Raw genomic sequence first — 14,485 nt, 5'->3', positions numbered from 1 at the left:
GAGGAGAGAGGATGGATCTGGAGATAGTGGCGATATAGCAATAGCACTTGGACAGGGTCAGCCTATTGCCCCCAACAATTTGGGTTCTCGTTTTATCCACCTCAGAAGGGTGGACAGCTGAGTCAACCTTGAGCCTGGTGGGATTTGAACTGCCAAATTGTAGGCAGCTGGCTGCAGAAGTAGCTTGCAGTATTGCTCTCTAACCACCGCGCCACAGAGGCTCATATGTTGTTGGACATCTCATTTGGAGAGTTGGGGGCTGCCTGCATGTTTTCAAGAAAGCTTGGAGAATCGCTGGAGTCTTACCTGGAAAGAAAAGTGTTAGAACTGCATTTCTCAAGAGCATCTCCACATATTTTAGCACTCCTGTGGAATTTATATGTCAAGTCCAATTCTTCTTCTGACAGGCGGGATTTTTAAGTAATTTTGCATGGCGAATGAAGGCGAATATATGCACGTCCCAGAATAATGTTGCGGGATCCAATCTTCAGCGGGTATTGGCAATCATCTTGTTCTCACGGTCAACCTCTTCCCACCCACCCCTCTTTGTCCCACACAACGGACAGGCGGAAGCGACGCAATTTCAGCAAGCAAGCCACCGAGGTCCTGAACGAATATTTCTACTCGCACCTGAGCAACCCGTATCCCAGCGAGGAGGCCAAGGAGGAGCTTGCCAAGAAGTGCGGCATCACCGTCTCGCAGGTACCAGGACCTATGCGGGGGGAAGGTCTGAAGCTGAACCGAGCAGGCTACGAGACTGTCTGCAAGAGACGGTAGGGTCACTTCGGGAAAGAAGGTCAGCCGGGGGAAAAGGGTCCAGGTTTGGCTGACCTATCGATCCATAATTCCCTTCCTTCCTCACCCCTCTTTCCCCCCTCACCCCACCCCACCCCTTGTTCCCCTCCCACTTCCTGCTCCTCCATGTTGACCTCTGCCCTCTCCCTCCCCTCCCTCCTTCCAGGTCTCAAACTGGTTCGGGAACAAGCGCATCCGTTATAAGAAGAACATCGGCAAGTTCCAAGAGGAAGCCAATATTTACGCCGTGAAAACGGCGGTCAGCGCCGCACAGAGTGGGGGCGACTCTCCCAACACCCCCTCCTCCGCGGGTAACTCCCCTCCTCCCCAAAACTCCGCTACACCCCATGTTGGTGCAGGAGTCCTTGCTGGGATTGGAGAAGCATGGAACTGCCCCCACATCCCACTCCAACCAGTGGTGGAGCTCCTGAGGAGAACCTCCGTCCCCGGCTCTTCCACCCCTTTCCAAACAAGCGGTCATCCTTACTGAGTGCAGACCTAGATGCTTGCTTCTTTCTTTCTTTCCTTCCTTCCTTTCTTCCTTCTCCCCAACCCCCTCTCCCCCAGGCCAATGTCATGGTCTGTGGGAATGAAGAGCCCCAGACTAGACCCCAGTCAGATAAGACCACAGCTGGAATGTGGGCCTTCCCTGGTTTCTTGGATGGTAAAAGTGAAGGGGGAGAGAGGAGAAGGCGTGCCTTCAGATTGGCAAGATTTATTTACTTATTGGTTTATTTATTTTTCCAAATTTATTGGCCGCCCAACTTACCACAGAGTAAGGTGGGGATCCTGTTATAGTTCTGTTACTATAACCTTACACAAAAGATAAGAGCTTAGTATTCCCGGGTGCGCTTGGGGCTCTTGGCATGCACCTCCACTTAATGTAACTTCTCAGCAGCCTTAATCTTTTCTTTCCTCGAAAGAGCGGCGTCTTCCCACCCGTTCACTCTGTTGCTCTTTTTTTTTTTTTCTCCTCTCTTCCTTCCGATTTTCTCGCAGGCTCCGGAGGCTCCTTCAATCTTTCCAGTTCGGGCGATATGTTCATGGGCCTTCAAGGGCTAAACGGAGACTCCTATTCTACATCACAGGTTAGTTCTGTCCCATCTCGTCCCCCCCCTCGCTCCCTCCTCCCAGCTTGGGACTTGCCGCATCCGCAGAGAACTTCACGCAACCCATCCGCTGTTGAAATGATAGAAAAGTCCGTTCTCCTTACTGTCCCAAAGACGCTTCTTTTCTTTCTTTTTTTAAAAATAAACTATTAATTTTACAGTTAAAATAGACAAACAACACGTACATAAATGTGAGAAAGGAAAAGGAAAGAAAGAAAAAAAGCGTAGAAAGAAAAATCAGAAAACAATTAAAAACACTTTCATCCTCAACAGTTTGTGGGACCTTATTTTTAACCTTATTTTATGCCATATGCACAATTAATCCTTGATGCGTGTATATATATGTATGTGTGTGTGTGTGTGTGTGTGTGTGTTTTGTGGGTGTATACATACACACACACACACACACACACACACACACACACATATATGGTATTCAGCTTGGACAGCATGAATAGAAGAGATGATTCCACCAGACTGTCAATCATTTGGAAGCCTGCACTCACAAACAAACAAATCTCCACACCACAAGCCAGGCAAACACCTGGGCACAGACAGATCCCCCTGATACCTCCAGCTCAAACACACCCCAACCAGGCACCCAGATGAAACCTAGCTTCCTAACTAATGATAGCCGTCCATTTACCCGGGACCAAGCTGCACTAAAGGCCTCCAATAAAGTAACACAATGTTGCCAGCCAATCAAGAGACAAAAAGAGCCAAAAAACAGACAGGAGATATTAGAAACACCAGTCAAGCAGAACACAGCAAACTCCAAGACCAATAAACACAGACCAAGACTCCCAACCAATCTGGGATGAAGGAAAAACCATTCTGGCACAGCAGTAGGTTAGCCCCAAATTTAAAACTGAAACGGCTGTGAAAGTCTGACTCACAGAGGAACACAATACAGAAGCCTGATGGTGGCAGATGAGATTCTGCTAAAACGTTGCTACAACTTTAAAAGCACAACTATAATGACATGGGAAAATACCCGAACAAAGCTGAATACCATACATGTAAGTACCCACGAAAACTTAAGAAAACATACACACACACACATTTTCGTAGATTTTCACGGGTACAGGTATGTAGGTCTAGGTGTGTTCGGGTCTTTTCCCGTGTAAGATTAAGAGTATCTTGGCGATGTTTCGGCGAGGTCCCACTCGCCATCCTCAGGCTGGTGCTTTTGGCTTCGTGCCAGTGCAGGCAGTGTGTAATCGGAGCTGCTGTCTCTCTATAAATACTGGTGGTGGGGGCTGGTGTGTTGGGCTGGTTGGCTGCGCTGCTGCCTCTTGATTGGTTGATGGAGTTGATGTTGGTATAATGGGCTGTGTGATGGCCTTGTGAGTTTTGTTGTGGAGATATCCTGGATCTTGTTCTATAATCTCCTGGGTCGTTTGTTTTGTAGTGATTTTTCCATTAGCCTCTTGTGTTTTAAAGGCTTGGGTAATGGGTTGTGTGATGGGCTTGCAAGTTCTTTTGTTGTGGTATCCTGGGTCCTGCGTTGTAATCTCCTGGGTCATTTGTGTTTTGATCCCCCAAAAAACCAAAACACAGAACAAGACAACAACAATTACCCAGCCACGTACATTGGACAAACCAACAGGAGAATAAATGCATGTATCGCAGAACACAAAAACGCAGTCAGAAAATAAGAAAATACTTCCTCCCTCTTCCAGCACCTTAAAGCCACAGGACATGAAATTAATTTCGAAGGAACCAAATTAATATCCAACACTGAACACTCCAGCAAGAGAATAATCAGGGAAGCCATCAAGATAGAGAAACACCCCCATAACATGAATAGATAGGACGATACCTCCCACCTACCAGACATCTGGAAGCTAGCCCTCACCAACAAACAAGTCCCAGCCACGAAAACCAACACCAGACCCAAAACAACACGGGATATCACCGCCAACCCCCCTCATCAGACCCAGGCCCAAGCCCATCCTATAAACGAAGGACAACCACCATCCAGAAAACAGACCACGGCTGCTTCGCCAGCTGTCACACACCCTGACCCCCAAACCAAACAAGCTGACACACTCCAAGAACACAGACCCAGACCCCAAGCTCAAAGCCAGACTAAAACCCAGAAAGCTACATCACAGCCACCCACGCAGGATATCACATCAGAAAACTCAGGAAATTACGCCACAACAACTCAAGAAGTTGCAACACAGCAAATGACCCAGGATATCACAGCACAAGACCAAGGATACCACAGCAATAAGTCTCACAAGGCCATCACACAGCCCATTATACCAACATCAACTCCATCAACCAATCAAGAGGCAGCAGCGCAGCCAACCAGCCCAACACACCAGCCCCCACCACCAGTATTTATAGAGAGACGGCAGCTTCGATTACACACTGCTTGCACTGGCACGAAGCCGAAAGCACCAGCCTAAGGATGGCGAGTGGGACCTCTCCGAAATGTTGCCAAGATACTCTTAATCTTACACGGGAAAAGACCCGAACACACCTAGACCTACACACACACACACACACACACATATTTGTTTTCTGAGGTTCTCGTGGGTATTTGTAGGTGGATCTTTGGTTATTCGGGTTTTCTCCCGCATAAGATTAGAAGTATCTAGGAAATGTTTCGATGAAGTCTCATTCATCATCTTCGGGCTTGTGTCTTCAGCTCTGTGCTTTTCAGCACAGAGTGAATCACTCTGAGAAGCACAGAGCCGAAGACACAAAGACACAAGCCTGAAGATGATGAATGAGACTTCATTGAAACGTTGCCTAGATACTTCCAATCTTACCTGGGAGAAAACCGAATAACCGAAGATAGATAGATAGATAGATAGATAGATAGATAGATAGATAGATAGATAGATAGACATACATATACACATACACACACACACACACATATATATGCCTGCATACCTGTCTCCGTGAAAATCTATGAATATATATGTAGAGCTGGTAGCGGCGATGAGCAGCAGAGACAGAACTGGTTCTCTCTGCCACTCCGCGGTTGGGCCCGCCCAGCCTCCCATACTCACCTTTATCCTCTGAATTTGAAGCGCAGCTGCTTTGAGTGGCACAGAAGAGTGCCGCGCGGCAGCTGCTGCAACAACTGGGAGAGTGCAGGCTTGCAGGAGGCGAGTTAGAACGCCTCTGTGCCTGTGCAAAGTGCGTGTTTGGCGTGCACGCACGCGCAAAGTGTGTGCACGCAAGCAAAGTGTGCCCACCAAGCCACGCCCACTGAACCGGTGGTAAAAATATTTGAATCCTGCCACTGACAGAGAGGATTGCTGGTTTGAAAGAGGGGTTAACAAGGAAGAACAAGGAGAACCAAGCACCCCTCCACCTGGAATCAGCACTCAGATCAGCATAGATTAACTCCAAGGTTGACTTTAGACCAACAATCAAGTAAACAAACAATTAAACACACATAAAGACTACCCCACTCCCAGTCTGGGTTTTTTAGTATTTATAATACACATTTTTATTCTGTGTTATTTTAATTGGGGGCTGTTGTTTTCCTTGTTTATTGTGAGTCAATGAGGTTTTTATGATTCGTAATTATCGTAATTATCCTAACCAACCTATATTGGATCCTGTATAATCCTAACCGACCCAGATTGGATCTTGCATAATCATCATAATTTATTATACTTGTAGGCTATCTGATTCCCAACCACTCTGGGCGGTTAACGATGAAACAAAGAAATTAAAATTGATAACAGTTGGCAAGTACAACATGGATGGAATGAAGCCAGCGGTCCCATTGTCCTGTGTCAAAGATCTGGTGAAATGTCATTGTCAGGCAATTTTTGACAACAGCAGAGAGGGGGGTGGCATCTGGATCTCCGGGGACCTCTCATTCCAAAGGATATAAATTTGATAATTGTAGATAATTTGAACATTGTAGATAAATAAATGGCAACCAAGCCAAAAGTTGCCACAGTTCAAAGCCAATATAAAAAATAAAACAATATAACAATGCTCCTAGCCAAGATTGAGTATGAAAAGGACGTATCCTCCCAAGAGAATGGGCTCACCAATGTATGGGAAGAAAGCCAAGTCTTGGCAGCTCTGTGAAAAGATAAAAAGAGTCTAACGTTAAATTTCTTGGCTGCAGGAACTGGAGAGGAAGTTTAAATGGCTGTTTCCCTCACACATCATTTTTTCTTTCTGAAGTACTATGTTGCGTTAAAGAACAGGGTGAATCTATGGCAAAATATGTGTTGTGTCCAGAATTGATAATGGATATTTTTCAGTCTCTCCCTTCATCCTCCCAAGCTTGTATTCTTTCTACCTTTTGTCTTGTTTTTCTTTTAACTCCTAGGTGGAGTCGATGCGTCACTCCATGGGGCCTGGTGGCTATGGGGACAGTATGGCTGCCAACCAGATGTACAGCCCACGAGAAATGAGGGTGAGTTTAGGTCAAGAGTGGGATAACTTCTGGTTTACTTTGGCCTCTGGCAGGATCATTTCCAACTGGTTGCTTGGCTGTGCTACGTAATACAGAGTTCCCCAACCTTTCCGGGATGGTGGCCCGGAAAGGTCGGAAGGCGGAAAGAGGGGATGGTTTTGTGGGAGGGGTAGGTGCCTGGGTGCACACAAGCATCCATTACTCGCACGAGTGGGGCTAAGAGTGCCCACAATACTTGTGCAAGTGGAGCTTCAAGCACCCATCATACTCAAGCAAGTTAGGCCAAGAGCGCCCGTGACGTTCGCGTGAGTTAGGCCACGATGCTGGCACGAGTGGGGCCGAGAGCGCCTGCGACGTTCGCACAAGTGGGGCGGTGCGCATGCGTGCACATCAGCTGGCTCCTCATATGAATTAAAATGCCATCTTTCAGTTTCGAGACTATGGTATCATGCTATGAAACCGGTAACTGCCACTTCCCATGTTGTTTCAATGCTCTATGCCCGCAATGGTGAACCTATGGCATGCGTGCCACAGGTGGCATACAGAGCCATTTGTGGGGGCACGTGATTCCCCAGCCAAACTTACCTGCACTGCGCATGCGTGCTCTTCCCAGCTGATTTTCGACCCATTTGAGGCCGTTTTCGCCCTCTTGGAGGCTAAAGGAAGTGCCTGTTTTCAGCCTCCGGAGAGCCTCTGGAGCTCAGGGGAGGCCGTTTTCGGCCTCCTGGAGGCTCAAGGGAAGCCTCTGCAGCCTCGGGGGGGCAGAAATGAGCTGGGAGGCGCGTGCATGCGCAATGCAGGTAAGGGGGCGGGGCAGAGGTGTTGAGCGCGCATATGCAGGGGGAGGTGGGGGGTGCGTTACATTGTGGGTGCCAGCACATGCACGAGCTTTCGGCACACCACAACAAAATGGTTCGCCATCCCTGCTGTACGCAAAGCTGGAGTATCCTTTCCAGAGCACGAGGCCTGGGTGGAGGATAAACTGTTGCCCAAGCAGCAGATTCTCCACTCTCCACATTACTGAAATAGTCTAATGGAACGGCAGAGCCGATACGATTAGGTCCAGCTGCGTCGCAGGAGTTTCCCAGAACGTGATTGTACGCAATCACAAACTGCTTCTGGGACTCTGGCTCCGGATTTTCCTTCGAGGTTGACTCCGGCCAGAAGCCTTTTCCAATAATAAGATAGAGCCACAAGGCAGCGGAGGTTTGAAATCGAAGAGTTTCCCCTTTTCCTAGAAGATGGTTCTACCGTTTTATCTCCCATTGAGGCATAAAGCCCTCTTCCGCCCTCAAAACTGTTGACCATCTTCTCCTATAACCCTGGAAAGGGGCCCTTACAAGGTGCTACTAGCCGGGTCAGCTGGACCAAGGTTTATTAAGGAGGCCTTGCTCCTCCGACTGACAGCAGCTCTAGTAGCTTCTCAGAGAGAACCGGTTCGGTCTTGGACAATCTTGACCGCTACCAGTATGCCAGAACCGGGCTGAACCTATAGAATACCACTACTGGTACATACATTCTCCGTGTACATAAAAGAAAAGATACATTCATCAAGAATGATAAGGTACAACACTTCATGATAGTCATAGGGAACAAATAAGCAATCAAATCGTACTAGGAAACAGTCAATGTAGATTATAAGAATACAATCGACAAAGTTACAGTCATACAGTCACAAGTGGGAGAGGATGGGTGAAAGGAAGGATGGGAGGATTAATAGTAATAATAGTTCAGACTTTGTAAATAGTTGGAGAGTGTTGAGGGAATTATTTGTTTAGCAGAGTGATGGTGTTCGGGGGGAAAAAAACTGTCCTTGTGTCTAGTTGTTCTGGTATGCAGTGCTCTATAGCGTTGTTTTGAGGGTAGGGAAGGGAGATTTACCATCCTTCTTTGTTCTTTCACTACAGGCCAATGGAGGCTGGCAGGAAGCAGCCACCCCATCTTCTGTCACCTCCCCAACAGAAGGTCCCGGCAGTGTCCACTCTGACACCTCCAACTGATCCTGCTGTGCTGGCCGTTCCCCTCCTCCCCCCTTTTGACCTTCGTCCCGATGCCAGGGAAGAGAGAAAAACGCAGTTTTGAATGGGCTGGGCAGAGACAGGACTCCTTTCATTGCCTTAGGGTCACTGCATCACCGTGCCGGGGAAGGGTGGGGGAGGGGAATCTGATGACCCGATGATCCTTGGGGGGGGGCAGATCGTTTTGAGGTGCGCCCATCGTCGGATAGAAGACGGAGGTCCTTCTGTGATCCTGAGTGATGTCTTTGATAACCAAGGCCTGACTCTTTAAGCATCCTGGAGGGGGGAACCCAGCATTATTGGGCGGTGGGTGGGAACGGGTGGGCGAGGTGGGTGTCCCAAACGGCTTATCAATTTGCAGGGGTTAAGGGATAGGCTACTGTGGTACCTGCAACCAATGTCATCGTCTGATGGATCTGGTTCATAAGGTTATACACGCCCCCCCCTCAAAAAAAAAGATCTGTGACTGGCAGTGTGGACGGATCTCTTGTAAGAGAAAGCGCAACGAAAGCTTGCTGGACGGGGCTCGTGTTGGCATCTCTCCGTGATGGGATGATTCCAAAGGGATAGACCGGTGCCTTCCTGTACCAGTTCAACCAGGTGAAATCGTGGGCGATCCGGATCCTGTCCCAGACCAAGATGGCGCTTCCTTCATAGGTTGTAATCAAGGATAATCATTTCTCCTACGGGCTATTTCTGAAGACAAGAAGTGCTCTTTTCACTCCTCTCTTGCAAGCGGGGTTGTGTGGAGTCATGAGGCTACCCTTCTTGGACCGAACCACCCAACATGCCTCTCCGTCTATCAGTATGTTTTCCTGCGTCTGAAGACCTAAAAAGTTGGGAGTTCAGAAAGCAGCTGTTTCTCAGGCAGATCTCCTTCAAGAAAACATGTGGGAAGCCAAGGTGTCGAGTAATGTTGGTAAGGAGGTTAGAGACAAGACTTACCTTTATCCAAAGGTAGTGGTAGAATTCCATTAGAGGAGCAGTCCCCAACCTGCTCTTGTTGGGGGGGAGAGGGGAACTGGCTGTTTGTGCAAGTTGAACTGCACACACACGTGTGCTCCAGCCAGCCGCTCACGTGGCCTGATGCCAAACAGGCTGCGGCCTAGTAGTAGGCCGTGGCCAGAGGTTTGGGGACCCCTGCATTAGAGCAGTTAAAGGTCTTTAGGAAGGAGAACTAGTGTTAAGCACAACATTAGGGAGAAGTGGATTTTCTAGAACAGAGTTTTTCAAACTACATTGAGTGGAACCCTATAAGACGCCATGAGAATTTGATGGGGTTCCATAAAGGGGGGGGGGATAATAATAATAATAATAGAATAACAGAGTTGTAAGAGATCTTGGAGATCTTCTAGTCCCGTGATGCAAACCTGTGGCACGCGTGCCACAGGTGGCACGCAGAGCCATTTGTGCCGTCACGTGAGCTGCAGGCAGTCTTACCTCACTGCGCATGCGTGCGCCTTACAGCTCTTTTTCGGCTGGTTTGAGGCCTTTTTCAGCCTCCCAAAGGCTTGAGGAAGGCTTCTGCAGGCTGAAAACTAGCCCTGCTTCATCACTTCCTGTTTTTCTGAAAATACTGGAAGTGATGAAACGGGCCTAGTTTTTGGCCTGCAAAGCCTGCAGAAGCCTTCCTCAAGCCTCTGAGAGGCCGAAAAAGGCCTCAAACCGGCCAAAAATCAGCTGTGAGGTGCAGTGCAGGTAAGGGGGCAGCGGGGGTGGGTGAGTGGGGATTGTGCATGCATGCGTAAGGGGCATGGGGGCATCCACATTGCCTTCTGGGTGCTGGCAGGTGAGCGTGCAAGCCCACGCACAATTTTTGGCCCAGGAGCCCAAAAAGGTTAGCCAGGAAATTTCTCCTGTTTTTATTTTTGCTTCTCTTCTTGATTACTTGATTACATCTATTGCTTCTTGTCCTGCCTTCAGGCGCTTTGGAGAATAGCTTGACACACACACCCCTCAGATATTGACACAGCTATCCGTTGAATGTGACAATTTGCTGGTCACCGAAGTTTTGACTCTAGGTCAGGGATTCCGGGATTTTATTTTTATTTTTTTTAACTCACCATTTTGTGGCCTGGAAGTATCTGGGAAAAGGTCTTGCTCTGGAATAATTGGGGGAAATCAGCTTGGACTCTCAGCTTACTATAAATGTTACACCCTGTCAGTGGTGGGAGCTTGAATTTCATAGAGATCTACAGGATGTTGGACTAGAAAGACGCTCCCCAGTGCATACAGGCACATATACGACCCCTCACCTCTTAAAGAAGACATATTTAAGGAGACCACCACAAACCCACACCCACTCCGAAGCACTTTGTCCAGGGGTGGGAATCGTCCGGTTCAGACCGGTTTGGGCGAACCCCTTGCTCCGAAATTCCTGCTCTTTCCTGTGCTTTATTCCCTTTTAAGAGCACAGCTGATTCGCATGGCAGAACAATTTGCTGCGCCTCAGCTGTTTTATTCACAGGGACTGCAGTAGAAAGTAGGTATTAGAGCTTTTTTAGATGGTGAGCGTGCGTGAAGCGCACGATCACCGAACTGGTTGTTATACCGGTGGAATCCCACCCCTGACTTTGTCACACCCTGTTGGAATAGCTTTAAACTCAAAAGCTTGTGTTTCCCTGGAATTGACTGAGTACCATACAGTCCTAGGTGTCTGTGGAGATCCTTAAGCCATCCAGGTTGTAATTGTCTCAGCGGTGCTTTTTGTCCCCAAAAGGCAACTGGGTTTTTAAAAAAACAGACCAGTTGCCTTTAAAAAAAAAAAAAGTACCTTTGAGATACACGGCAAAATGTGACTCTTTTAAAAGGAGGGCCTAACGTGCACCTTTTTAGTATCAGATTTAATGAGGTGCTGAACTTTGTAAATCTTTTGCATCTGTTCTTAACAGAAAGGGACCTTGGAGGTCAACTAGTCCAACCCCCTTGCTCAAGCAGGAAACTCTATAACATCTCAGACAAATGGCTGTCCAAACTCTTTTTTAAAACTTCCAGTGTTGGAGTATTTACAACTTCTGGAGGCAAGTTGTTCCATTGATTAATTGATTTCACTGTAAGAAAATTTCTCCTCAGTTCTAGGTTGTTTCTCTCTTCCTTTAGTTTCCACCCATTGCTTCTTGTCCTGTCCTCAGGGGCTTCCCTCTTTTTTGTGGCAGCCTCTGAGATATTGGAACACCACCACCCTGTCTTCCCTAGTCCTTCTTTCCATTATCTTTCCTTTGCTACTTTTCTCTTTCTTCAGCTAATGTCCCATTAGTTCTTACGTATCCATATTCTTTTTGTGGTTTATTTTTGTTTTCCCTTTTTAATATTTTCTGACATCTGAACTTTGGTTCTGTTCCATTACCAGAGTAGAGTTTTTCTACTTGACCAAACAAAAACTCAACCTGCTAGATTCCTGAACTATATACATTTTCACTGTGGCGATTGTGCAAATCATAATTTGTGCCAGTTAGTGAAAAGGGCTTTTTACGTTTCTTTTTCAAAAGGAAAGAACATGAGAACATACAAAATGGTGTGGCAGGCCATTGGGCACAGTTATGTCAATTGCTGTTTATTCGATTAGTATATCCTTAAGAGCCTCCGTGGATAATCATGGATGTGCTTATGGCCAAGATGCTTTGCAGTATTATCTTTCTAATAATATTGGAATGAAAACAACGGAAGGGGCCTCCGAGCAGGATTGTATTGGCTAAGAGGAGAAGCCTTTTATTTTGGAGGGAGAATTTTTGGGATGGCAAGTGGAAGTGGAGGAAAGATCTGCTAGCTTTTAGCAACCTTACACCAAATGAATGGGACATTTATGTAAGTTAAAACGTCCAATTCACTTTGGGAATCTTGGCGTTCCTTATAAGTATTACCTGGGTTTTTTTTAAAAAGAGGTGAAGGTAGTCCTCAGCTTATAACCACATCTGAGTCCAACATTTTTGTTGCTAAGTGAGACAGTTAAATTGAGTTTTGCCCCATTTTACGATTTTTCTTGCCACAGTTGCTAGTGAATCATTACAGTTGTTAAGCTAACCACACTTTAAGTGAATCTTCCCCTCTGACTTTGTCAGAAGGTCCCAAAAGGTGATCATATGACCCCGGGACACGTCATAAATATGAACCGGTTACCAAGCACCTGAATTTTGATCACATCACCATGGTCATAAATGTGAACATGATCGTATGTCACTTTTTTTCTAGTGTTGTTGAAACTTCGAATCGTCACAAAAATCAAGGGTTTTTAAAACGAGGACTACCTGTATTGAAAAAAATTGTCATTACCAGTTCTTCCACCAGCTACAAATTCTGATGGTGAAATCACACACTTTCCCCCAAAAAAATATTGGAATAAAAGTAGGTGGAAGGACCTTCAAGCAGGATTGTATCATGTTGATCTGATCAGGTAACTGGGTCTGACCCTTGCAGAAAATTATAGTCACCACAAGCCAAAACATGTGGATTAGATATCAGATTAAGTCCCAGTATTGGGCAAGAATGTAGACAAGGCAGGAAGCTTTGAGGGCTCACACCGATCCTGTTTGCTCTTGGCCTACCTAAGGAGCCTTTAGGGAGGGGGAAAAGATTTGAACAAACCAGAAGTACAGTTGGACCCTCAACGACCGCAGTAGTGCTTAACATTTCCGTTGCTAAGCAGTTGTGGTGAGTTCTGCCTCATTTTATGCCCTTTTGGGCATGATGGTTAAGCAAATCGCCTCAGTTGTTAAGTGAATCATGCAGTCGTTATTAAGCAAATCTGACTTCCCTCGTTGTCAAGCCAGCTGGGAAAGTTATTTTAAAATGTGATCACATGATCCCAGGCAGGACAATTGAAGTGTAATAAATATATGCCAGTTGCTAAAATGCCCAAATTTTGATTACGTGACCATGGGGATGCTGCAATTGTGTAAAAAAAACAGGCTGTAAGTCACTTTTTCCAGTGCTGTTGTAACTTCGGTCAGAGAATGAATGGTTATAAGTTGAGGACTACCTGTATTCCACCTTCAGAACCTTTTTTCTGTTCTTCCCTTTTTACAAGTGTCGTCACAAAGGCAGAGCAGGACATAATTTCTTCCAGAGGAACAAACATCAAAATCTGCTGCTTCCCAATATATTGGCCTACAGCTCCCATCATGCCCCACAACTCCTCCTGACAGTGAGCATTGGGAGCTGTAGTCCTTCCTATATAAAATTCGCCAACTTGGAAAGTACTAAAATACGTTTCCATCTTAGGCACAGGGCTTAATTTGGAAGGGTATTTTCTTTACCAGGATTTGGGGTGAAGGGGCATGTGGGGGGGGGGGAGTGTGATTGTGTAAATAGTTTGGTGGGCAAAGTGAATGATCCGTGAGGCAGAAAACCGTGGCAACCACCACAAATTAGCTCGAAACGCGCAAAAGCAGGTGTGGAGGGGTGTACAGTGGAAGACTTGTAGGAGAGTAGATGTTAAAATAGTGGAAAAGGAAGGAAGTAGGCCTTTGAAAATCTCAGAAAGGAAACTAAATAAAAACTTGAGGGCAGGAAGATTCAGATTAGACAAGTAAAGCTTGACATGTTACATCGGACAGGGAGAAACAAGTAATCCAATAGTCCAAATATATTTTAAGAGAAGGTTTCTCAACCTTAGCCGCTTTAAGAGATGTGACTTCAACTCCCAGAATTCTTCCTCCAGTCATGTTAGCTCAGGAATTCTGGGAGTTGAAGTCCACAAGTCTTAAAGCGGCTAAGGTTGAGAAATGGTGTAGAGCAGGAGTCTTCAAACTTGACAGCTTTAAGACTTGTGGACTTCAACTCCCAGAGTTCTTCCTCCAGTCATGTTAGCTTAGGAATTCTGGGAGTTGAACCCACAAGTCTTAAAGCGGCTAAGGTTGAGAAATGGTGTAGGGCAGGAGTCTTCAAACTTGACAGCTTTAAGACTTGTGGACTTCAACTCCCAGAGTTCTTCCTCCAGTCATGTTAGCTTAGGAATTCTGGGAGTTGAACCCACAAGTCTTAAAGCGGCTAAGGTTGAGAAATGGTGTAGGGCAGGAGTCTTTAAACTTGACAGCTTTAAGACTTGTGGACTTCAACTCCCAGAATTCTTCCTCCAGTCATGTTAGCTTAGGAATTCTGGGTCCACAAGTCCACAAGTCTTAAACTTCCCAAGTTTGAAGAGCCTTGGTGTAGAGAGTATA

At 46.5% G+C, this 14,485-nt stretch overlaps 1 protein-coding gene across 6 annotated transcripts in view; it reads left to right on the top strand.

The window, feature by feature from the left end:
• Nucleotides 1-12,195, top strand: part of PBX2 (PBX homeobox 2) — a 68,408-nt gene extending 56,213 nt beyond the window's left edge. For 3 of the 6 annotated variants that reach the window (XM_087928535.1, XM_026721260.2, XM_026721258.2), the window contains 5 exons: nucleotides 567-702; nucleotides 962-1,106; nucleotides 1,795-1,883; nucleotides 6,223-6,309; nucleotides 8,217-12,195. In XM_087928535.1, the coding sequence (XP_087784661.1) occupies nucleotides 567-702; nucleotides 962-1,106; nucleotides 1,795-1,883; nucleotides 6,223-6,309; nucleotides 8,217-8,309 (550 nt within the window). In that variant the 3' untranslated portion in view covers nucleotides 8,310-12,195. Of the gene's footprint in view, nucleotides 1-566; nucleotides 774-961; nucleotides 1,107-1,794; nucleotides 1,884-6,222; nucleotides 6,310-8,216 lie in introns of those variants that run through there. The other 3 variants (XR_015742520.1, XM_087928534.1, XR_015742521.1) reach the window with 3 other exon arrangements.
• The last annotated feature ends 2,290 nt before the right edge of the window (nucleotides 12,196-14,485 follow it).

Source organism: Pseudonaja textilis, chromosome 2 (genome assembly GCF_049901715.1).
Source record: "Pseudonaja textilis isolate UNSWEBS1 chromosome 2, rPseTex1.2, whole genome shotgun sequence".
In the NCBI taxonomy this organism is placed as follows: Eukaryota; Metazoa; Chordata; class Lepidosauria; order Squamata; family Elapidae; genus Pseudonaja; species Pseudonaja textilis.
Note: the sequence above shows the minus strand (reverse complement) of the source record. Positions and strands in the feature narration are given on the sequence as shown.